The following is a 25,376-nucleotide window of genomic DNA, read 5'->3' as shown; positions in this document are numbered from 1 at the left end:
GGTCATCCCGTTTTATTTTCTCCCATAAATGCTTGTATGTTCGTTCAGACTAATTCACACAGCCTGCACTTTCATGTTATAAAGGTCAATTTTAACTCTGTTTTTCAGTTCTTTATCATCTCACATTAATGTGCGCCATTCCTCCAGTGAGAAGTCTGGTACAGCATAAAATAATGTACCAAGCATGTTAGTCAAATGAGCAGGCAGGTGGCAGATAAAATGCATTGAAATCAGATGCTGAAGGCTGTGGCCAGAGGGATCAAAGGGTTCAAATATATAAATCTCAAAGTTGTCCTGTGCAGGTTGATAAAAAGGCAATTTGGGTTTTCTAAAATGAATACAAGAGTAAAGATGTAATAATGTACATTGGTTAGAGTGCTGTTAGGTACTTCATTATACAAAGGATGTCTTAGGCTAGTTGACCAGTTTCTGTGCCGCCAATACTACGTGCTCATTAATGGCTGTCACTCGATTCAGGATGATGTCCACTTGCGGTCACCAATTTCTTTGTGTGACTGAACAGGCCAATTCTCGACCCACAGACTTTTGAGCACATGGGACAGTAAGATCTAGAAGCGGTGGTTGAATCCAGAATTAAGAGTTTGCTTCCTTTTCTTCTCTGCCGCTGCTGTGCTTCATCATTAAGATGTTACGTCTCAAAGCGTCGTGCAGCTTGACAGACACGTTGGTGACATTTTGAAAGATTGGCACAAGCTCCTCCCAGATATTGATGTCAATGCCGCTGCATTTCCAAAGAGAGCCAGAGTGCCTTTGAAGCTTGTTTTCCTCTTCCCCTGGTGCATTAATCAGCTGAGAGAACATAACCTGTTGAGGGAGATGCTTTTGGCCGTCTGGATATTGTGTCTGGTCCATAAGTTGATTTTGCAGGGCTTTGCTGAATACTTGTGGAGCGGGCTTCAAGAAGGTCATTAGCATTTATTTGACAGCCCTCCCATTGAACCCAGAGGATGCGGCAGAGACGTCGATGATGGAATTTCTCCAGTGCTCTTGTGTGTCACTGTTGTACAGGAGTGTGGTGTACATGACTCTGTACACTAGGACTTCTGGTAAATTGTGGAGATCTTTGTTATCAAACACCCTGATGTAGTTTGTAGATAGCTTGGCTGGTGTAGATGATCTGGTGTTATCAATTGTGGCCTTTAGAGAGAGTTGGCTGCCAAGATATGGCATGTGGCTGACATATTTCAGTGTCTCCTTCAACACGGTGGCACAATGGCTAGCACTGCTGCCTCATGGGTCTTGGGTTCAATTCCAGCCTTGGGTGGCTGTCTGCAGTGGCGGACTGGCCAGGGTGTCAGCTTGCCCGATGGCAAGTGGGCCCCTGATGAAGTGGGCCCCCTATATCAAATAAAAATGCAATAAAGAAACAAACACAGCCAACTATTTTAGTAATCAAAAGGAATAAGAGAAAAAGGAGAACAGGACACAAATAAGCAGTGCATGAAAAGGAACGAAGCAGGGGAGGTAGTGGAAGGATGTGGAATAGGGGGGCCCGGGTCGGGCATAATTAAGGAAATTCCATGTTTTCAGCAAGAGTGTGTGAATTTAAAGATAAAGTTACAATTTGTGATTTGAGATGGTCGGCAACATCAAAGGACATCAAGCAGTAGTCTTGGTTCAGCCGGTACATCGGTCCGGGGCCCGGAGAGCCAAGAAGGGGCCCGTGAATCTCTGAAGGGCCCTTAAAAATTATAATTAATTAGATAAATAAATCTCCAACTTCTTTCCTGAGATTTGTATTCTAACTTAATAAAATATAATTGTTTTTAAAAAGAGCAATACCAAATAAAAATGCAATAAAGAGATAAACAAATAATCACTCAGTGTATGAAGGAACGAAGCAGTGTTAAACGGATGTGAAAAGGTGTGGAGGGGGGGGGGGGGGGGGGGGTGCTGGTTCACCCGGGTTGAACATAGTTGGAAATCCATGTTTTCAGCAAGAGTGTGTGAATTTAAAGATAAAGTTACAGTTCGTGATTTGAGATGCAGCTTGAAAGGATATCAAGCAGTACATAGGGTCGTGAGGTCACCGAAAAGGAGAAGCGGTACCTTTGACCGTGAATCATGAGGTCAAAGATATTAAAGTGATAAGCCATGATCGGTAAACTCAAAGGGTTGCGACTTGTAACACTATACTGGTATCAAACTGGACATGTTAACTTTGGCCGTGGGACCATTCTTAATGTCTTACTATAGTCGGACCAAACTTCTAAGTTTCAACAGTTGTCTCAGTTGCTTGCTGGTGTGAACATTGGACAGTGGATTGTCTCCTCTTCTGAAGCTGCATAGGCCACAGTAGTATTGACTAATGAACATAGCCTATTGAAGTGTAAGTAAGTTATTTTATATTTTTTATCAAGTAGGGGTTTATCTGACGTTCCTTCAAGTTATTCTTGCAATCATCAATATTCATTTTTCCCAATGTGGGCTATTTTTAATTAAGTTTTTATTTCAGGAATATTACCCCTACCAGCATGGAAAAGAAAAAGCATAAATCTGGGTCACTAAAACGCAAAGAACAAAAAGAAGCAGAAAGGAAGGAATCAGCCAAGCGATGCAGGCCTATTACAGAGTTTATAATACCACAAGCACAATCCACCTCAATATCCAGTTCTGCAACAAATAATCAAGAAGCAAGAAACAATGCTCATGGTGATGATGCAATGACATGTGAGTTACAAGAACAGAGAAGAGCTACTTTGAATGTAGAGACAAATACAAGTGCATCCATTACTAATCAACCCAGGCCCATATTTCTTCTGGCTTCCTTGTTCCGGCATCTGTATTGCCTGTAGTTGCAACATCTGAATACATAGCTTCAACTAGTGACCGGGAATCAGATATTCCTTCAAGCATAAATGACTTGGTTTCTGAAGCACATCCTGTAAATGAACCTACGCAAGAAAATGAAAGATCAATTACTGGAATTTTCCAATATCCATCACGAGCAAAGCTAAAACAGTTTTTTGCTGAACATCCACTTCAGCCACTTGATGATCTGCCATTTGATGCTCGTTTGTATGAGAGGAAAATTATGAATGACTCAGTCCCAAGTAAATGGCTAACATATAACAAAGAAAATAGATGCTTATATTGTTCATACTGCTTAGCCTTTGAGTTTCCCAACACTTGTAATCCATCACCCTTTGTACGTGGCTTTAGTGACTACAGGCATATTAGCCAGAGATTTTTACATGAATCGACAACAACACATGTCAGAAATGCTCAGCAATATATCAGTGTGGCTAATGATGGCACCTTAGATAAATTTTTAGCAGCATCACTAATTAAAAGGAAAGAAGAAGTATTGAAGCAGAGAAGTATTGTCATGAGGATTATAGACATCATAAAGATGTTAGGCAAGTATGCACTTCCTTTTTGAGGTCACAGAAATTAATCGGCCTACACTCTAGATAATGAGGTTCTGAATCATGGCAATCTTTTAGCTACAGTGTAGTTGATGCCAAAATATGACCCCATTATGGCAGCTCACGTTTTTGCAGTGCAAAACAAGTCTAAACAAAGAATCAAACAATTAGAGCAACAAGGAAAGGCTCAAAGTAAAGGCCGTGGTGGAGTTGTTACATACCTGAGTAAAACAACTATAAACACGTTAATCAAAATTATGAAGAATATGATACAAGAAAGAATTAGTCATGATGTTTCTCAAGCAAAATATTATTCTATTCAGGTTGATTCAACACAAGATAATTAATCCATCGATCAGTTTAACATTATTATTCGGTATGCGCTTAAAGGTATTATCTGTGAGCGACTACTTTCAGTTGTGCCATGTAATGATGGTACAGGACAGGGACTTTTTGATCTGTTAATTGAAACAATACAGCATCTTAAAATTGACCTCCAAAAATGTTTATCTGATCGCACTGATGGCGCTGCAAGCTACCATGGCCAGTATAATGGTTTACAAAGAAAGTTGCTGATGTGGCTGATCAACATGTTCATATATGGTACTATGCCCATGTCTTGAATTTGGTGATAACTGAAACAACAAAATGTTGTGTGCCTGCAGTTTCTTTTTTCAATTTGCTCCAGAATATAGCAACTTTTGTGAAAGCATCATACAAGAGAATGGCTGTATGGATAGAAGTTGTTGGAAAACATCTAGGACAAGAAAAAATGAAACAATTAAAGCTAATTGGTGAGACCAGATGGTCAGGAAAATCCAATGCAGCAATAACTATATTTGGACGTTTTGATGATGCCGCTGCCAGTACTTTCGTAAATCTATTGACATGCTTATCATTGATACAAGATTCAGAAAAGTTTGATGCAAAAACAAAACATGAAGCAAATGTTTTACTTCAAAGTCTTCTAAAGTTTGAAACCATATTGACAGCATTTACTTACTTGTATATATTTGAAACTACAACCCCTTTATCAAGTTATCTACAGACAAGTGGTTTAGATATGTTTACTGCATGGAGTTTGGTAGATTCAGCTACAACAAAGTTGAAGGAACAGACAAGAACATTTGATAACAGCAAGGCTTTGGAATTTGTAAATAAATGTAATGACAGGATTTCACAGATGAATATGGATGAAAATCAAACATTGGAAATTGATGCGTTGGAAACAGCATTGCCAGTTAAGAGGCAGAGGAAGAAGAAAAGAATGGCAGATGAGCTTATTGATCATGAAAGAAATTCCTCAGATTCTCTAGATGATTTTCGAGTAAATGTGTTTAACCTAATAATGGATCGCATTGTCCAGTCACTAGAATCACGCTTTGTACAACACACACAGTTGTATAAAGATTTGTCCTGCTTGGACCCAGCAAAGTTTAAAACTATTGCAGAGAAGGGCCTTGAAGATGAAGCATTGGAAGGTATTATTAAGCTGTTTCCACAAATCAGCAAAGATCAAGTAATATTAGAATTGTTTTCTTTTGCTTCAAACGTTGATGTATTAAAGCTATTGCTTAATGATGGTGAGAATATGGATTCCAGTTGCAACAATTGTAAAATTTGCAGCACTTGCCCATCGTGTGTACTAAAAATTCTGGCATCCAACAGACTTCATGACAAGGCATATGATAACCTTTATGAACTTTATAAAGTCATCTGCACACTACCAGTTGGATGCAGAAGCAATTATTGGCAGATTCGCACAATCATCTAGCGAACACAAACGATTGCTCTTAATATAGTGGACTGCATGCAATGCTGTATTGTGCTTTTGAACTATCTGTTAATGTGTAAATTGTGCAGTAAACTATTTAAAAATATCAACCAATTGCTTAAAATTTTTAAAAATAAATTAAAAATTCAATTATAACATTCTGTATTTACATTTGGTATCTACTGCCAGTAATATGTACAGTACATGTACACTGTAATTACTAAGAAATACACATTTTTTCCACAAAATTTTAATTGTACCCTTTTCTCCATATGTATTTTTTGAAAATTTTATTTATTCGTTATGAAAATTAAATGTTAGCATTGTAGTTGTGGGTGGGCCCCCTTTGTCTCCTGGCAACCAATATTTTTAGACCCAGTCTGCCACTGACTGTCTGTGTGGAGTTTGCACATTCTCCCCGTGTCTGTCTGTGTGGGTTTCCTCCGGGTCGCCTGTTCCTCCCATAGTCTGAAGATTTGCAGGTTAGGTGGATTGGCCATGCTAAATTGTCCCTTCGTATCCAAAAGGTTAGGTGGGGTTATGGGGATCGGGTGGAGGCTCGGGCTTAAGTCGGGTGCTCTTTCCAAGAGCCGGTGCAGACTCCATGGGCTGAATGGCCTCCTTCTGCACTGTAAATTCTATGATGTATGGAAGGTGGTGTAGTATTGTGCGAAGCAAATAATGACATGATGGGAAAACTAGTCAAGTTTTCTTGGTACAATTAAATTTAAACTGACTTCGCATAACCTAAGGCACAAATACAAGCAGGCCAAGGTCAACTTGACCCGAGAACTGGCTGACTCTAAACTCGGATAAAGCTCATTCGTCACACCCCAGAGCAGTCTAAATACATACGATAAGCTAAAAACTTGATCTGTCGGTACTTAAACAAATTTGCTCCATCCCTTAAACATGTCCCAAAAGACAAGATAATGATATGAGACCCCGAGTCCTCTAAAGGTCAGCAAGGTGACGCCATTATAATGATTATTACTTATGTTTTACTTTTGATCAAATTCCTGACCAAGCTGTATTCATGTTATCTTGATCCTATAATGTATAAAAATCGTCTTATTCTTTTGTGATATTGCAGACTTGGAAGGGAACCAGCAGTTTGTACTTGACTGCCTTCCGACTTCAACTCTCAGCCAATACTGCTAGCAGTTGGAGTCCGTAAATAAAGCTTAGTTTTGCTTACCTAATGAATCATGTTTGAATCTTTCTATCACAGTCCAGAAGCGGGGAAAATATTGACTACGACAGTGGAATATTTGGCTGACCAGGTGTGGGTTGATCATTCAAGGACTGGTTGAGTTTCTTGTACGTAGATTTGAAGAAATCAAGAGTAGCTTGAAAATTGTGCAGAGTGGGCAGCGATACTGCAGTCATCCGCAAACTGTAGATCATGTATGCCTTTAATGGTCAGTTTAGTTTTGGCATGGATACAACTGAGGTTAAAGTTTTCCATCTAGACAGTATCTAATACTCACACCAGAGTGCAGTTGGTGTTGAAGTGAATAGCCACTGTCACATAGATTTTAAATAGTATGTGCGTCATCATACAGCCTTCCTTGATCCCAGTTTGGATCTTGAAGGCGCGGTTTCAGATCTCCCACTCAAAACGGTTGCAGGCATTTCATCATGAAGCCGCTGCCAGATTGTGATGATATTTCTTGGACATCCCAATCTCAGGAGCACAATCCAGAACCTCAATTTACTGAGTCAAATGTTTTGATCAGATCAGCCAGAATCGTATTGAATGGCCGAGCAAGCTTCAGGGGCCGAGTGGCCTACTCCTCCTAATTCAGATGTTCGTCTGTCAGATCAATGAATCCAGAGTTCCTGGTGCTCTTGACATTTTCCTTGTATTTTTCTGTCAACAATGACCTTCTAGAGCTGTGTTTCTCAAACTTATTTTCCCTGGACCTATTTTGGCAACTGGCAAACCTTTAGAACCCACACCACGTTCGCTTACCCAGTCTATCCTGAGTCAGGGCAGTGTTTGGGACATTCAAGATTTTATACCCTAGGATGAAAAGAAAATCATCTAGTTTTCCTGTTCATAATTACTATCCAGTAGCTCCTGGTGTATTAGTCTTATGTTATGGACAGCCTTATGTTATTCCTAGTGCAAAAACTGCTATGATGGAGGATCCAGAAACTCTATGATGGACTCTGCTTAAGGTTAATCACTGTCGTGAAAGTGCTGCAAAATTTCCCCGTGGCTTCTAACGGTAATCAAGAAAACTTGAGTAGATCTGGGCATTTCCGCATCCCTAGCAATTGTGAGAAACCAACAAAGCATTTCTTCTGTGAATGTTGAAAGACTGCATCCACAGGTATCAGAAAAATCATTAAAGGTCCTGAAGTATTTACAAATTAATACTTTTTAAAAACACAGACTCTCTTACCATCCTTATTTCAGTGGTCAAAACATTATCCAACTTGCCACCGTTCCAGAACTAAAGTTAGGCATAAATGTGAAGTTTAGTGGGCAACCTTCAAGTTACCAGGCATCTGCCGCGAGGTGGAGGTCGCAAATTTGGGACGCTGTGTCATTAAGGAGTATTTTTATGTTCCACTTCTGGTATTGTTCAAAGTGCTGAGGGGCCAGTACTTTAGTGTGGGTCAAAATAAATCATCAGGTGAATGGATTCTGGTGACAGCAACTGACTCCCAACACAGAGAGGTTGCAACAAATCAGGAATGTGGCTAAGGGTAGCGAGCCAGGCGGTGCATAGATAGCACAATACATTCATTGCACACAGCTAAGTGAACTCAGCAAATATCCTTTGCTTTGATATTTTCCCCACCTCTTCTGTCACGGTTCTGTCTTTCTCTCTCTCTCACTGGATTGTTCGAGGGATAGGACTGTGTGTTCGTGAACCTGAATCCCCGGAACTTCCTGCGTTGACAAAAGTGCAGACCATGACCCTTAACTCCGCGAACCTGACACCAGTGAGTCGCGACCCGCACTTTGATAAACTCTGTTCTAGAGGAACACCTGACCATGTAATACTATGCAAGTGGCATGGTGACACAGTGGTTAGCGCTGCTGCCTCACTGCACCAGAAACCCGGGTTCAATTCTGACCTTGGGTGACTGTGTGGAGTTTGCACATTCTCCCTGTGTCTGTGTGGGTTTCTTCCCACAGTCCAAAGATGTGCAGGTTAGGTGGATTGGCTGTGCTAAATTGTCTCTTGGTGTCCAACGGTTAAGTGGGGTTACGGGGATAAGGTGGGGGGTGGGGGGGGGGGAGAAGAGGGCCCAGGTAGGGTGCACTTTCAGATGGTTGGTGCTGAGTGCTGACTCGATGGGCTGAATGGCCTCCAGCACTGTAGGGATTCTATGATTGTATGAATAGATGCAAAAATCCATTAAACTCATGGAAGGGTTATTTAGACTCGAAACATTGGACTGAATTCTCTCCCGTCTGGATTCTCCTTTTTGCCGGCAGCCCGGGGGTTTCCCAACGGCGTGGGGCTGCCACACAATGTGGAAACCCCATTGACCAGCCGGCGAAACAGAAAATCCCAATGGTGCACCGCACCACAAATCTGGTGCTGCGGGACGGACTCTGGACTCTGTTCCTCTCCAAATGCTGCCAAACGCTGCTGAGCTTTTCTTGCATTTTCTGTTTTTGTTTACTCATTGTGTGCCCATGAGTGTCATTGTCTTGATTTGACAGTTCAAAATGACATATGTTTTCGAACAGCTACATCCAAGCTATCCCACTTCCAGTTTTTGTGCCATGTGGGTGCATTTCATTGGGAGACGGAGGTTGAGGAACAATGATAAGATCATTTATTGCAATCCTGCTCTTTCTCTACCTATTTCTTGATTTATTTATGGCATGGAGCTGCTAGCCACTGCAAATATGTTTATATTTTCTTGATCCCAGCTAATTGACAGCGTGCTAAGAGCAAAGCTGTGGGCAAGAAATGAACTGCTGTGATCAATACTCTTTCTGACTTTTCTTTGATATGTGCCACCTATTTATTGCATTGTGCGAAACATTCAAGATTGCTACACACGTGTGCATCTTGGAGGGAATGTTGGTTGTGTGCAGTTTGTTATTGCACTGCAAGGTACATTCCAAATTTCTGCGCAACTGTGTACTGACATAGTTTAGAATTAAGATTGGACGTGACTGACAGACCTAACGAATCGTCCCTCTCCTTCCCCTTGTGGATAATGAAACATTCATTTGCATGTGGGGTTTGGCATGTATTTAGGTGATGAAGAGGTATATGCTGGAGGCAATCTAACCAATATTCTGGTACAAATTTCAGAGTCTCGCAATAATGTAGACCAATTCAGAACCCGTTTCTGGAGGGGAAAGCAATGCAAGTTACCAAGAGAGTCAAACACTCTTTCTGTTGCAATTCAAAGTTTAAGGATCAGAGTTGGAATTTTCCTAGTGGTAAAATCATGTCTGAATGTATAACAGAATGGGCATTTTTCTACTGATAAAATAAGTAAAGGGCAAAGGCCACAGTGCCAGTTTCTGTAAAGATGAAGGAAGTAGGATGGTTTAACAAATTATGATTAAATGACCTTTCAAATTGGAGGAAGGGGAAAACTGGGGAGCTGGTTTTGAGATCCTTGATGGAATGGAATTGCAAATGGTGTGATGAGTTTTGAATTTGGAACAGTGAGGAGGTAGAATGTGTGGCTAGTGTATTTGAGAGGAACAATCAGTAGTAATATCAATCAAATAAAGAAGCAATGGTTAAATTTGCGTATGAGCCCCACTGAAGAGGAGCCATATTTTAAAAAATTGTTTCCAAGTTGGAAATTGATATTTTGTTTGTAAATTGGTTGGGTTAAATGCTTTGGGTCTGACATTCATTATTTTGCTTTTGCCAATTTTTTGTTTGGAATCTGTTGAGAAACCTTCTGGTTAGATTCATTCTGACTTGCAAATACTTCCAGCTGAATTTTACTTATTTCAAAATTGGGAATGAATTGGAAAACCCTATTGGACGTACCTCAGAGGTACTGTGGACCGAGATGCAGTTGGAAGATTCTCCGTGCACTGATTTGTATTGACTTAAAATGTGGCTTCTGGTGGTTTTGTGAATTTGTTGTGTATTATTTCTGCCATCCTCCAGTTACTGTGTGTGTGTGTGTGTGTGTGTGTGGGGGGGGGGGGGGGGGGGGGGGGGGGGGGGGGGGGGGGGGGGGGGGGGGCGGCAGTTGGGGGGGGGGGGGGGATCACACCCCCACCACCAAATCTACAGTACAGTTAGCCCATTTACCTTTTAATACCTTTTCCTGATTTACAATGTCTCAAACCAATGCTCCATGCCAGTGCCAGATTGCTCAAATCTCCAAAGTTTTCTTCTTGCTAATGCCAGTATCAGGATTGCAAAATGCCCACTGTATAGGTTTAGGAAAGCACCATGATCACTTTGGGAATATGCTGAATAACCTCTTTGTTGGAGGTAGCATGATGGGAGAAGCAAGCTATTTCATACTGTTTCGGTAAAGCTGTCTGGCATTGTGCTCAAATGAAGAATGTTGCAAAGACAAAATGAATTTGAAATAAACTGGGTTAATCTTGCATATTATGATGCATACTATTCTTAAAACAATAATGTTTAAATTGGCAAATAAATGTTAATTACACATAGAGCGATCTCATCCTGAACTTCATAATGTCCATTCTTCCTCTGAATACACAAGAACATTAAACATATTGTGTTGTGCAACTCTACTGAATAATTCAGAATAGCCAGTGCTGGAAGCATGTCTCTTGTTATATGCCATAAATTCTTGAGTGTATTGCTGCATGGTTGGCGACTCTAGAGAGGTCTTAACTCCTAGAGGGTGCTTCATCCCTAGAAATTGACTACCAATCAGAGGGCCTCAAGAGGATGTACAAAATGGGATGTATAATACAGTTAAAAGCATTAAAATTTGTCGATACCTTGAACTTGAACAGGTATCTGTAAAGCCAGGTTTACATTTCAATTGGAGAGTCTGGTGGAGAACTCAAGAAAGGAATGCAAAGGAAGAGTGTCTGTAAGACATGGTAGGCCATTCAGTCCATCATGTCTACTCTGCTATTCAGTGAGATCATGATTGATTTGATATTATAATCTTCAATTCCACTTTCCATCTTATCCCCATAACCCTTGATTCCTTTACTGTCTATCTCATCCTTGAACATACTTAACTGCCCAACCTCTATGGCTTCCTGCAGCAAAGAATTCCACAGATTCACTACAATCTGAGGGAAGAAATTCCTCCTCATCTCTGTCTTAAAACGGCGACCCCTTACTCTGGGATTGTGCACTCTGGTCTTAAAATCTCTCACAAGCGGAAACAACTTCTCAGCATCTATCCTGTCCAGTCCCCTGAGAATCTTGTATGTCTCAATAAGTTCACCTCTTATTCTTCTAAATTCCCAATGATGACAGATCCAATCTTCTCAACCTCTCCACATGAGAGATCCATCCATACTGGGGATCAACCTAGTGAACTTTCCCTGGACTGCCCCCAATGCCAGTATATATTTCCTTAGATAAGAGGACCAAAACTGTTCACAGTATTCTAGGAATTCCCTAAGTTGGAAACAGAGGGCAAAATAAGTAAATTCATAGCCTTCTAATAATTTTCATATCTTGTGGGAAAATGGGAAAAGATTTATTAGGGGATACAATAATCAGACTATGAAAAGACACTAGAGAGACAAACTATGAGCACATTGTAGGATTGATATTCCTGCTCAAATTATTGCCTCTCCTATTTTTAGTCAAAATATCAGATGGAGAAAATTGAGTATCTTTAATCTTACCACATACATCCAGGAAAGCATCCAAGTGTACTCTTCTTTACCCTTGCCATCCTTCCTAAAATATAGTCCCCAATATTGCACACATTACTCCATCTGAAACCTAATGAGTCACTTGTGAGCATGACTTCCTTTTTTTTGGATTTAATGCCAATGGATGCATGCATTTAATTGTTTTTGTAAGGGGCACAAAGAGTTCACACTCAGTTGGTGGAAATAAAACTTACTTTATAGCACTTTACTATTTTGTACAGCTCCAATAGTTTCCTGTTGGGTCTTCTCTAGTCAGTGCCTTACAGGCTGACTCTATTTATCAAAACAAACATTAAGGATCCCTGGCCCCCTTATTGAGGGAGCTCATATTCTGCAAGATCTATGGGGTAGTTAATTGTCCCTACCCCATTAGACATGTGTGAATTATAACAATCGCTGTATCAGCTTCCATGCCATCTTCATAGATTTGTGATGATGCACCCTAGTCTCCCTCCTCCCCCTCCTCGTCCTCCTTCTCCCTCTCCTTCTGCAAACTCCTTAGAATATCCCGAACCAGGCTCCAACAATTGCTAGGCTACCAGACAGAAACCCCAATATTTAATTTGTAAGACTGCGAGGAAAGGATACTTCACTCCAGGAGTGATTCTATGCACAAACAGGAATATGATATTTACAACAAACTTTATTACTAACTTCATCATAAGACAATATCTTACAGTTACCAGTTAAATAATGCTTAACAATGCAATGAAACAATAACTTTGAACTGCTATCTTTATCTCCACTCAAACAACACCCATTTCAGGTTAAACAGTTAGCAGAACCAGGGATACTTGCTTAATAGAGATGTATTTGATCCCCTGCTTTGAGAAAGAGATAGTTCCTCAGGAACTAGCTTGCAGATTCTTGCCTGTCTCAAACTACTGCTTAACCTGGCAGCCTTTGAGAAACTTCTCCTGACTTGTTCACAGGTGAACCTTTAACTCTCTGTTTTTGGGCCGCATGGTGGCACAGTGGTTAGCCCTGCTGCCTCATGGCACCAAGGTTCGATCGGGCTCTGGGTCACTGTCAGTGTAGAACTTGCACATTCTCCCAATGTCTTCATGGGTTTCACCCCCATAACCCAAAGATGTGCAGGGTAGGTGGATTGGCCACGCTAAATTGCCCTTTAATTAGAAAAAAAATGAATTGGGTACTCTAAATTAAAAAAAAACTCTCTCTATTCAAAGAAATCTCTCCCGTCCACATCCCAATCTAAAACTGAACTTCAAACTGAAAACTCAGCATCTGACTGCTTCAGCACCTGGCTCCTCGCATTAACTGCATCATCTTACTAAGCTAACCACAATGTCTCTAATTATCTACTCCACGGGGAACCTTCTTCATATAAACAAACTTTCATTAGCCCTATCTTTTTATGATGCTTTAATTGTACCTCTTGTAGCCATGAAACCTGGTTGTCTTGCAAACCAGGATTTAAAAAAAATACTAGTGCAGCAGTCATACACACAGTAACTAAAGCTTTTAACCCTTACTGCACCAGATACATATAATACAATACAATACAGTATATGGGAAATTCCTGCATTCATCACATGATGCAAATCTGGACTAGAAAGCAGAAAATGCTGTAAGTACTCAGCAGGTCTGGCGGTGTCTGTAGAGAGAGAAACAGAGTTAATGTTTTGGGTCAAAGGCCTTTTGCCCGAGCTGGAAAATGTTAGAGATGTAAGTAAGCTCAGAAACATGAAAGAGAGAGAGGAAGTTACACACTTTTGTTTCAGTCAGATCAGCCATGAATCTTATTGAATGGCAGAGCAGACTCGAGCGGCTGAGTGGCCTCCACCTGCTGTTAATTGGTATGTCCGTATGTAAATTGCAGGGTGGAAGGCAGGCGGTATCAAATGACCAAAGATGTCATTAGAAGGCAAAAGGGTGTGACATGAGGCTAGTAAAGGAACAAAAATCGATGGCCTCCTTCTGTGTCATAGCTGGCTCTGTGACTCCTAAGAGATAGGTTGAAGGAAAGCGTAATTGGCAATAGCTGAATTGTCACCAACAGCTGCCATCCGAATATGATCTGAAATTATTAAATTATTGAACTCGAGTGTTGGGTCTGGAAGGCTTTTAAAATGCCGAATTGAATGGCGAGAGCTTCTGTGAAATTCATTGTGACTGTGTCGAAGGCTGAGGTCAGATCATTAAAATGAGAGGTCCCTGGAAGCTGAGGGAATCCTTGCAACAACAACAAAAACAAGTTGCATTTACACAATTCATTTCACATTATGTCTCAAGGTGCTTATGGATTGACTGAAAGTGCTGTTACCATTTAGATTATACTGACTCTTCAAATATTGAAGAAAAAAATAAATTAAGTGGTCAGAAAAATTAAAAAGATACGGACATTCATTGTATATTGAACAAAAGCTATCGGGTGACACTAGTATGTAGCCGAGCTACACTGAACAGGAAAGCAATTGATCTGATCTTGGCCAGGACAATGGTAAAAGGCCACATCTGACCTCAGTACACATGACGAAGAAAGCAAAAACCAGAGCGATTTCCAGTTCCCACTTGCTGCCCATTGATTCTCAATGGATTGTGTGCAAATCTGTCACAGGGTGAGTATCTTGGCTATGATTGTCATATTATTTAACAATTATGGTTCAAGCTCACATATGGACGATGGCCAGCTGAACAAACAATTAAGGCAGTGGCTATGGAAATTAACCTACCTTTGAGGAGACAGGCATAGGGAGTGGGAGGAGTATGATCAGAAGGATTACTGAAGGAGCTGGAGGTGGGAGGAGAGTTAGAAGGCTGCCATTCAAAGAAGCTCCTGATGTTAACACATCTTATTCAAACACTGCATGTCCTTTCCTGCATGCGTGAGATGGACATTTGCATTTGTACTTCATTTTGAATATCTGACTTTTTCTCCTGCTTTATTCCTCAGCAGCACATGCTCACCACCATGCGGCGGCCTTCATCCAGGAGGGGGGCCGATGGGAAGCACACTTGCAATGGGGTGAGCAGATCATTTCTGTTACTAATCTGAAGTCCTGGCTAAGAACTGTTGACTCTTATGTCCCAACCCTGAGAACCAGTCCCAGTACTGACGCTGGTACTCTGTTGGGACAGAGGGCCTCTGCTCTGCATGTGATACTGGGCAGCCTGGTTGCATGTCTTCGAGCATGATTTGACTGTACACTAATAGTCGATTTGGGTATACCCCACAAAATGGGTTGGGTCTCAGGATAGCGGTACAGAAGTAGAGATGTGCAACATCCAAATACTACAGCCCTCTCCTTTTTACTGGGCTGAGAGTTCAGCACAAAGACCAGGCTGACGCTCCAGTGCTGTATTGTCAGAGGTGCTGGAGTCCGATAAGATTATAATCTCAGGTGGGCATTAGAGATCCCATAAGACTGTTCAAAGAAAAGCAGGAGAGTTCTTCCTGATTTCCCAGCCAATGCTTACCATTCGCCCAATATAAATAAATCTGATTTTCTGATCGTTATAGAATTGATGTTTGTAAATCGGATTGGATGCACATTTTCCTACATTACAATAATGATTACACTTCAAAAGTACTTCATTGGCTGTAAAGTGCTGTGGAATACCCAAAATTGTGAAGGAAACAAAACATTTTATTTATTTTCTGTGCTGTCAGTTTGCATGGTTCTTAGGAGAGTTTAACCTCCTTGCTCTCCAAAAACCTAGACTTAAAAAAAATAAAATTATTCCCTCATGTCCATTGATTCCAGTGAGGTGAATGAGACAAGACCAAGTCCTCACACCCCAGGCGGATGATGACTTGCAGAGGGGACAGTCCGTAGATCCTCACAGGGCTTCTGGGGACATTTGACTTCTGTCTGGCTAATGGCAGCTCTCAGTGACCAGGGTCATGGTGACGCAGCGAAGAAAGTTTAGCCTTTCCTGACCCCACGGCATCCTTTGTGATTTGAACCGATGAGGACCTCAGTGTCACCGGTGGCTGATGAGATGGGCCTGCCGCACCTCAAAAGTGCTGAGGGCACATGGGGAGAATGACTGACTGAATGCTGTGACACCAGCCCAGTCGATTCTGGCAGACATTACAATTCCCATTCAGATACAGGCATTACTGATGTGTTCAGTCACTGTGAAGGTCTGCCATCAATTTGCTGTGGAGGTTGAACAAAGTACCGGGAGGAAGCCCTGGACTGAGAACCCTGCCTTTATCTTGTGCAGGAATCACGTTTTCACTTCCGACTGACAAACACAGCTCACCATAACAAGGAGCCATTGAGAAGGTGAAAGTAGGGGGATTTTATTTACAGAGGTGAAGTTATATGCTAGTGATTAACAGTCATGCCCACACTATGAAATTACGACTTCTTAACCTCCTTTACCTTCTCTTTACATCTTGGTGCATCTGCAACATCCACAACAGAGGTGGAGGCAGTCTGCTGACTGCTTTGCCCAGTTGGCTGTGATGACCTTGACTGGTGTCCTCTAGAGGGATGAGTCCTTGGGGGTCCTGCTGTGGCAGTGCCACCTTTCTCAGCCTGTGGATCTGGAGCTGGGGTAATAGGAAGAGGGAATTTGGATGAACAGGACACTCATGGAGTCACCTGGGTGGATGGCGCTGTGATGTGCAACAGCTGATCCTCACCCTACCAGTGTTGACCTAAGTGTGTTGGCCTGTTGGTGCTATCACCGTAGTCTGAAGACGGACAGTCTCCTCCATCAAGGCTTTCAATGATCTGAGGTGTGCAGCAGACATCCCTTCCTGATTTTCCCTACCTTGCCTTTGAAGCTCCATTAACTGAGGCATGACCAAGTCCAGAGGCTCATCATCTGACTTGGGCGCAACAGATTCCTGGTCTCCAGCAATCCTCCGAGTACCGGCATACTTGGATGCCCTTACCTCCACATGTGGATCAGACAGCACAATGTGCTCACAGATTGTGACCTCAAGGCTACTCCAGACTAGGCCCCACTGTGGTGCGTGTCTCTGCGCTGGTGAAGGGTGTGGGTTAGTGCTGTGATGGCTCTTCTATTTCAGGGTCTATAAATATCTCTTCTGTGCTACTGTTGAGGCTGGTTTTGAGGAGTTAGCTCATGGATCCCCTTGGCTGCTTCCCAGACAGGCCTGTAAAAGAAAGGAGAGAGAAGTCATTAGTGCAGGGCAGGGATCTGAGAAATAGAAGACATCATTCACAGCATTGTGTTCTGATGTATGCTGCAGGACTAGATTTTCAGTTGGTTCATCCCCGGCAACCTCATCATTTATGGGGAGGCAGTTACAAAGTGGTATTGTCATTTTTACAAAAAATGTATTTATGTTTTTATAAATTTAGAGTACCCAATTCATTTTTTCCAATTAAGGGGCAATTTAGCGTGGCCAATCCACCTAACCTGCACATCTTTGGGTTGTGGGGGTGAAACCCACGCAGACACGGGGAGAATGTGCAAACTCCACACGGACAGTGACCCAGAGCCGGGATCGAACCTGGGACCTCAGCGCCATGAGGCAACAGGACTAACCCACTGCGCCACTGTGCTGCCCTGTGGTATTGTCATTTGACCACCAAACCAGAAACCCAGAGTAATGCTCTGGGGACCCAGGTTCAAATCCCGCCATTGTCGATTGTCGTAAAAAACCATCAGGTTGACTAATAGCCTTTAGGGAAGGAAATCTGTCGTCCTTACCTGGTCTGGCCTATATGTGACCCGAGATCCACAGCAAGGTGGTTGACTCTTGACTGCGCCCTCAAGGGTAATTAAGGATGGGCAATAAATGCTGGCACAGCCTGCGATGCACATGTCCATTGGCGAATTTTATTTTAAAAAGTACAGGATGGTCCATATCCTTATTGTCCAGCTGAATATCTCTCTCCTCAAATCCATGTGAGCCTTGAGTTCTGGCATCCCTCCACCTGACTCCATCTTGTTGTGAGACAGCTTGTCTTACATGAAGTTTGATGGAAAGTGTCTAAACAGGATGCATGCCAGGATGCCTGAATGTGTGGATGATGATCAGGATGCCTGAATGTGTGGATGATGATCAGGATGCCTGAATGTGTGGATGATGATCAGGATGCCTGAATGTGTGGATGGTGAATGGGATCAGCGAGGGGATGAGGACATGACATACAGGAGAGAGGAAGATGTGTTTAGGAGAGTTAGTGAAAGTGTCCCTTGTGCTGGCACTGAGTGATGTGTAGATGTGTGATGGGTCTGTCAGTGTGAAAGCTATGAGTGATGAGAAGAGTTACTTACCCCTCATGGAGGAGAACATTCCTCTTGAAAAAATGAAAATGAAAATCGCTGATTGTCACAAGTAGGCTTCAAATGAAGTTACTGTGAAAAGCTCCTAGTCGCCACATTCCGGCGCCTGTTCGGGGAGGCTGATACGGAAATCGAACTGTGCTGCTGGCCTGCTTTCAAAGCCAGCGATTTAGCCCAGTGCTCAACAGCCCCTGCCTCTTCTGCAGGGTGTTAGCACTGTCCACCACTGCCACCAACCCCTGGACTGGATTGATCACCTTGGTTGCAGGTCTTCACCCACTGCATGCGTCTAGTAGAGTAGATCGAGGTGGGCATCCAGTGGGTCCAGCAGGTGCTTGAGTGCAGCATTGGTGAGCTTGGGTGCAGAATATTTCCTGGGTCTGGCAGCAGACCTTCCCAACGACTTCCGAAGTGTGCGAGCTGTGCAGGAATGTGGCACCTGGATCATTGAAGTGCTGAGGTGATGGCAGGACGGGTGAATCAGAGGCCACTCACCAGTGATCCGGTGTGGAACCAGTGCCTCGTCATTTCTTCCCTCAATGCCACACAATTAATGTTGGAGGGTGAAGCACCACGTTCCCCACCCAAAATCAGACTTTGCCAATTTCTGAGATGTTTCCGCTCCATTTTTATTTTGGAGATTATTCATCCCAAATTAAAACAGTTACTAATTTTAGTTTTGTTTTTGCAATTTTTATTTTGGCACTGATGCGTGGAGGCACTTTCTCTTGGTTTCATTTATGCTTGGTGAGTAATCGGGTATGTTTTCCTCCAGAGCTTTCTCTTGAAAAGAAAGATAGACAAACATGAATAGTATCCTTGCATGCTGTTAAATCCAGTATTGTGAAGCAAGATGAAAGAGTACATGAATCGTACTTTTGTATTGCAATGGGATGATGCAGTTTTGGCTCAATTTTCACAGGGATGCAAATGCGGCGCCGCATTTTCAGGGTCTGTTTGCATCATTGTGGAGTTGGAGCTGACATCTCGCATGTTTATTGAGGTTTTTTTGCACGAAACACAGTTGGCAAGCCTCCCATCACTAGCACAGATAGTTATTTTCCTGAATCACCAAAATGTGATTCATTTCTGCCCAAGTTAGCAGTTTTGTCTGAACACTCTGCATTTTTGGTTTAGCTCTGGACTTGCTATTTTCGTACTTTAGTTGATGCTGATCCCGAAGGAAATAGAAAGTTTTCAATGCACAACGTTCCTTCAGCATCTGAGAACCGTTGGATTAATTTTTCAGGTGATGCCACTCTGTCACGTAGGAGTTTAGTAAAGGATCTTTGTTAAAATGGAAACCTATCATTTTGTAGATATTCTGCAGCATTATCGATGTGGGAATATGAGAGACAGGAGCTGGAGTAGACCATTTGAGCCTGCTTCACCATTCAACACGATCATGTTTGGCCAACTTTCAACTTCACCATCCCACACTGTTTCCCATGCCCTTTTTAAGTTCCTCGTTGCCTGAAAATCTATTAACTTCCATCTTTAATATAGTCCACAATTGAGCCAAGCAGTGCTCTCTGGGATAGAGAATTCTGAAGAGTCACAATCCTCTGAGTGAAAATGATCTCATCTCAGTCTTAAATGGCCCAAACTCTAATTCTGAGACTGTGACCCCATGTTCTAGATTCCTCAGTCGTGGGAAACATTTTCTCAGCATCTTTCCCGTTAAGCCCCTTAATTTTGCATCTTTCAATTGGATCACCGCTCATTCTCCTGAGTCCATAGGCAGGGTCTAGTCAATCTCTCCTCCATAGGACAATCTCCTCACACCAGGAATCTTCATGGCATTCCACACTTGGATATTTTCAGTATTTTCTTTTTTGCGTTTTTGCACTTTTCTTTACTGCTGATACATTGATGGGCCTCTGGTCAAAAAGATGTCTTACTGATACCAAGAATGTTGTATTAATATGACAGCTGGATTCCTTGCGGGCGCTGTGCATCATAAAGTGGAGTTCCAATTCAAGCCTGAGATTTTACAGTCAGTTAAGATTCTGATTGCGGCCTGAAATTGACCAGTTCATAAGTTGTTAGTTCCGAAGGCTAACTGGTGTTAGCCTGCAATTATATTAAAATAATATTTCATGATGGAGAGGTTCAACTCATCTCCTTTCAATCTGGATTTTGAATTGTGGTAAACTTTGAAAGCAATGTATAGGGCAGCATGGTGGCACAGTGGTTAGCACTGCTGCCTCACAGCTCGAGTGACCCAGGTTCAATACCTGCCTCGGGTAACTGTCTGTGCGGAGTTTGCACTTTCTCCCCGTGTCTGCGTGGGTTTCCTCCGGGTGGCCTAGTTTCCTCCCACAGTTCAAAGATGTGCAGGTTTGGTGGATTGGCCATGATAAATTGCCCCTTAGTGTCCAAAAATGGTAGTTAGGGTTACTGGGCAAAAGGGATAGGATGGAAGCATGGGCTTAAGTTGGGTGCTCTTTCCAAGGGCCGGTGCTGACGTGATGGACTGAATGGCCTCCTTCTGCATTGTAAATTCTATGAATCCACTCTCTTGCTCAAAACTACGGGTGCACAGTTCACCCATCTTATTTGTGCATTATGCATGTGATTTTCCTTTTTAAAAATGACATATGGGCTGCAAAATAGTTTTAAATTTGTTGCTGCTAGTTAGCGGCAGGATGTCTAAAACACCAGGGTAGTGGGATATGTGTTTCACCTATTGTAATTTTCCATTGACTGCATTGAGGATCTCAATCTTTATCTTTTTTTTCTCTCCTTTTTCTCTCTCTCTCTTTTCCCCTCTCTTTTCCTTTTTTTTTCTTTTCTCCTCCCACCTCTTCTCCGCTCGCCTCTTTCTCTTAGTCTTTCTTTCATTTACCTCTTTTCACTGTCTTTGCTGTTAATGCCTGTCTCATGGGAGTTTGTTTTCAGGTTGACTGACACAAATACTGCATTCATTGTATTTTTACGAGCTGACGGAAGCTCTGGCTAAGTGTATAAGATACCATTGACTCTTTGAGATGAGGCGACAAGCATTTGGTCCTTTTGTCTGAAACAATATCACTACTGTCCGGGCATTTAGACTTCTCTGATTGCCTGACTGTATACCTCATTCAATAGGTTATATATTGAACTGCCATACAACTCCAAAAGCTAATCTATCAGTTAAAGATGAGATTGGAAATTTTCTGTATGGGGAATCGTGGACATTAAAGTATTATTGTTTTTTGACAAATCCTAGATGTTAAAATAATTTTTTAAAAAAACAATGAATGTGCAACCACGGATGATAGATTATGATGAACCTTGTGAAGTAGAAATTACAATTGAACTGTTCATGGGACCCACTGAAGTTTATTTGGGGATAGTGAGAGGCAGGACATCTGCCACTTCGAATGTCAATAGCAGGGCAATTGTATCAAATAGTTCAAATAATTAATCTAACTTTAGTTTGGGTGCTTGACTTGGAGCAGGAAGAGTGACATGTTTGGTTTTGCATTTTTAAGAGGTTTCACTCTCTAGATGCTGAGGACAGATATTTATCACAGAATATCGAGCATACACAGTTCCTCAGCTACAGAACTGTGGAACCTGTGCCTGGAACATGAGGATAACTTGGAATAAATCCATTTCCTTTACTCTGGTTCTCACTTTTCTGACTGCTTCGGAGTAGTTTCTCAACTAGAAAACAGCTTGGTGGCAAAGTGAGCTGTCCTCATATCAGGTAGGTGTTGCCTTCCATGCACAGACCATTGAACACTTTTTAGCAGAAACAGTCTTAGTCACCTTAGTCAGTCTATAATCGGTGAAGTTTATTTTAAGTCTCACTGTGAACCCCAGTTGAAAGAATGGGCAGAGAGCTGCCCTGGACTCCACCGAGTCCATCATGGTGGAAATGCATGAACCTGACTAGGACGATCCTAGATTTGCACCGCCCCCTCCCAATCCTGCCTCTGATATCACAAGCTAGATATGGATAGCAAAGGCAGATTAGCCCTCTTCACTTGTCAATCCTGAAGCCCGCCTACCCTGCTTTGATATTATTCTCGACGTTTGCCTGCACGATCCTGGAAGACCATTTGAATACGTTAATCATTTTAAATAAGGGAATGCTCAGTCCTGATCCCTAATTCTTCCTTCTGCTAGTCTCAACCTGCTCCTCAGTTTGATTTGAAGTAGCATTTCAAACGTATTAATTCTACATTCGTGAGCGGCACATTGGAGTAGTGGTTAGCACTGCTGCCTCACGGCGCTGAGGACGCGGGTTCAATCCCAGCCCCGGGTCACTATCCATGTGGAGTTTTCACATTCTCCCCATGTCTGTGTGAAAGATGTGCAGGTTAGGTGAATTGGCCATGCTAAAATTGCCCCTTAATTGGAAAAAACAGAATTGGATATTCTAAGTTTATTATTCTAAAAATTCCACACTTGTTCACCAATTTCTTTATTACAGTAAGGTTGCTTCTCAGTCACCTTTCCTGAATTTGTGCAGACTTTTTCCATTATTCATTCCTCAGACAACGGTGATCAAGGTAGCAGTTGTCCACTGCACATTGTCCAGGCCTTGAATTTGCCCTTTGTGACTTGGTGCCAAGGTTTGCAGTGGCTCAGAAGGCTAAATAATTTGACAGAGCTGCCTTCATATGTAGTATTTTAGCAATACACATACAGCATTCAATTTTCTTTCACTGTGGCTTTTCAATGATTGGACATGTTGATCACCAAAGTTTACTTCAACTACTTGATCTCTTTCAACTTCACCTGTAACTAATTCAACACTATTCATTGAGTGCTTATGTCTCACATTCTTTCCTTTTATGTTAAATTTAATTAATCATTGCGACACAGATTTGTTATGCAGAAAGGTGGCGTCATTTTAAAATATTTGGGAGGTTTATTGTATTATTCTGTTTGTGTATGTGACTAACTTGATGAAATGGAAGACAGTTGGGCTGCAAGAATTAGGGCGGCAAAAGGTTTAGGTGTGAAAGGTATGCATTTGAAGTAAATATAAAAAGTTACATTTTCTATAAGTAAATAGTCAGGTAGAAATTTGCATTAGGAGATACAGAGGTTTTGTTGTGTTGAGTTATTACATTTCAGAAGGAAGTAAAAAGGGTTTACAACTTGAATAAGGTCATAAACAAGTCAAAGATATAATTTATTTTGCCTGTACGTGGGGGAAATAGGCAGAACATAAAAAGTGAGTTTCAAAGAAGGATAAGGGCAATGGAATAAAGTTGAAACAGGGGAAAAGAACTAATTGAGGAGAGATGCGAGAGCTATGTTCAGCTTATCCGTGTAAGGACTCCTGGAGTGCTGCTCTGTGCTGAGAAAAGAAAAATGAGGCAGCTTTCCAACCAACCCAGATATGTTCCTGCTTTTCAGAAAGCAGGACTATTGTTAAAGTTTCTTAAATTTCCATAACAGAGTGGGAGCGAGTGAGAATCTACTTGACATACGTTCCCTGCAGCAACAGTGGCGTTCCCTCTGGTAATATTACTAGATTTTCTTAGATTGAATCTCCATAAGGATTGTTGCCTAAAGGAATGTTTGTTTGCAACTCTAACCAAGTAGGAAATCTTCTTGGAGGAATGTTCTTTAAGGCTAATTTTAACTGTGTAAATCTTGAGAGTTTAGATTTTTTAAAATGTTGTTAATAAATGTTTTAATTTAATATTTAAAATCCCTAAAAGTGCTACTGGAATCTGTGTCTTCTAGTGTACACCTATTTTCTCTTGGCAAAAATACAACAAAAGTTGTGGTAAGCTTGCCAAGTTTCCCTTTGGGATTTGGTTTGCGTGGCAATTCCATGTGCCAGATCAGAACAGGACGCATCTGATTCAAATCTCCCTGCAGTTTGGTAATAGCATATTTGCCCAATTTCTACATCCATGTTGCTGATTTACATCAGAAACATTGCAGGCTCACGGCAGCACGGTGGTGCAGTGGTTAGCACTGCTGCCTCACAACGCTGAGGACACGGTTTCGATCCCGGCTCTGGGTCACTATCCCTGTGGAGTTTGTACATTCTCCCCGTGTCAGCCTGGGTTTCACCCCCACAGCCCAAAGATGTGCAGGATAGGTGGATTGGCCACGCTAAATTGTCCCTTAATTGGAAAAAATAAAGAATTGGGTACTCTAAATTTAAAAAGAAGAAACCATGCAGGCTCAATATTAATCTGTAGGACACGATGATGGTGATTCCGCACCCGCGTACGCCACCAGTGGGAATGGTGAAATCTCGTTTACCGATTTTCCAGGGCCCTCACTGGTGGTGTGACAAAGTTCACTGCCACAAAGGGTGAGAACATAATTTTTATAGATTTGCATATGTCTTAATCTAATTACCAGGCACCCTCCCCAGGCCATATGATCCTCCCTCATTGAATATTCAATTTATAACCAATTTGGACAAATGAGAATAGTCATGAGGATTCACCTGGGGCTACAAAGGTAAGTATGGCCCCTGGTTGGGAGAGGGGAATGCAAGGCTCTGCCAGGTTGCCACATGTTGGCAGTGTCAGCCTGGCAATGCCATCCTGGCAGTGCCAACCTGTACCAGGAGACAACCCATTGGGGGTGAGGTTCGCATAGTTTGTTGAGGGGGGATGAGGGGTGACTCAGTGTTGGCCACGAGGGAGTCCACCATCTCGCTGCTAATGGACCCAAAATCATCCCCCATGCCCCCCACCCAGCAACCATCCTCCTCTGGGCAGTTGCTGCCTGGGACTGAGTCCTCTGCCACATTGAGTGTGGCGGACGGCACGGTCCCACCAACCAGTCCTGGGTCTGTCTCGATCCCACCCCCCGAATCGTCGACAGATGGGTTCCTCGCAGACTCCTCTAACTGTATCAGGCTAGAGGGAGGTGGCGGCTCAGACCCCTTCCTTTTGCGATGCTGGGCTACCGGATATACCCGGGAACAGTTCCGGAAAATGCTCCAGGGTGGAAATGGGGTCTGCCGGCGTTGGAGGCTGGGATGAAGAGGGGAGGTGCTCCCCGCCACCACCACCCAATGACCCCGAGGTCGGAGAGCCATCACAGCCCTCTGCCATTGTAAAAAGGAATGCCTCTGGGGTGCAAAATGGCACCAGGCGGAACGGACCCTCGGGGGTCTTGCTTACACCCGGCCCTGAGGCATCCTGCTCGGGGGGGCTGCGACAGTTCAGGA

General features: G+C 42.5%; 1 protein-coding gene across 4 annotated transcripts in view; it reads left to right on the top strand.

Annotated features, from left to right (window-relative positions):
* Nucleotides 1–25,376, top strand: part of si:ch211-106a19.1 (uncharacterized protein LOC561797 homolog) — a 536,207-nt gene that overhangs the window by 42,449 nt on the left and 468,382 nt on the right. For 3 of the 4 annotated variants that reach the window (XM_038792345.1, XM_038792336.1, XM_038792362.1), the window contains exon 2: nt 14,913–14,984. The exons of the other annotated variant lie outside the window; for it this stretch is intronic. In XM_038792345.1, the coding sequence (XP_038648273.1) occupies nt 14,913–14,984 (72 nt within the window). The remainder of the gene's footprint in view (nt 1–14,912; nt 14,985–25,376) is intronic. 4 annotated transcript variants of the gene reach the window in all.

Source organism: Scyliorhinus canicula, chromosome 1 (genome assembly GCF_902713615.1).
Source record: "Scyliorhinus canicula chromosome 1, sScyCan1.1, whole genome shotgun sequence".
NCBI classification, from domain to species: Eukaryota; Metazoa; Chordata; class Chondrichthyes; order Carcharhiniformes; family Scyliorhinidae; genus Scyliorhinus; species Scyliorhinus canicula.
This window is presented reverse-complemented; position numbering and strand designations above follow the sequence as displayed.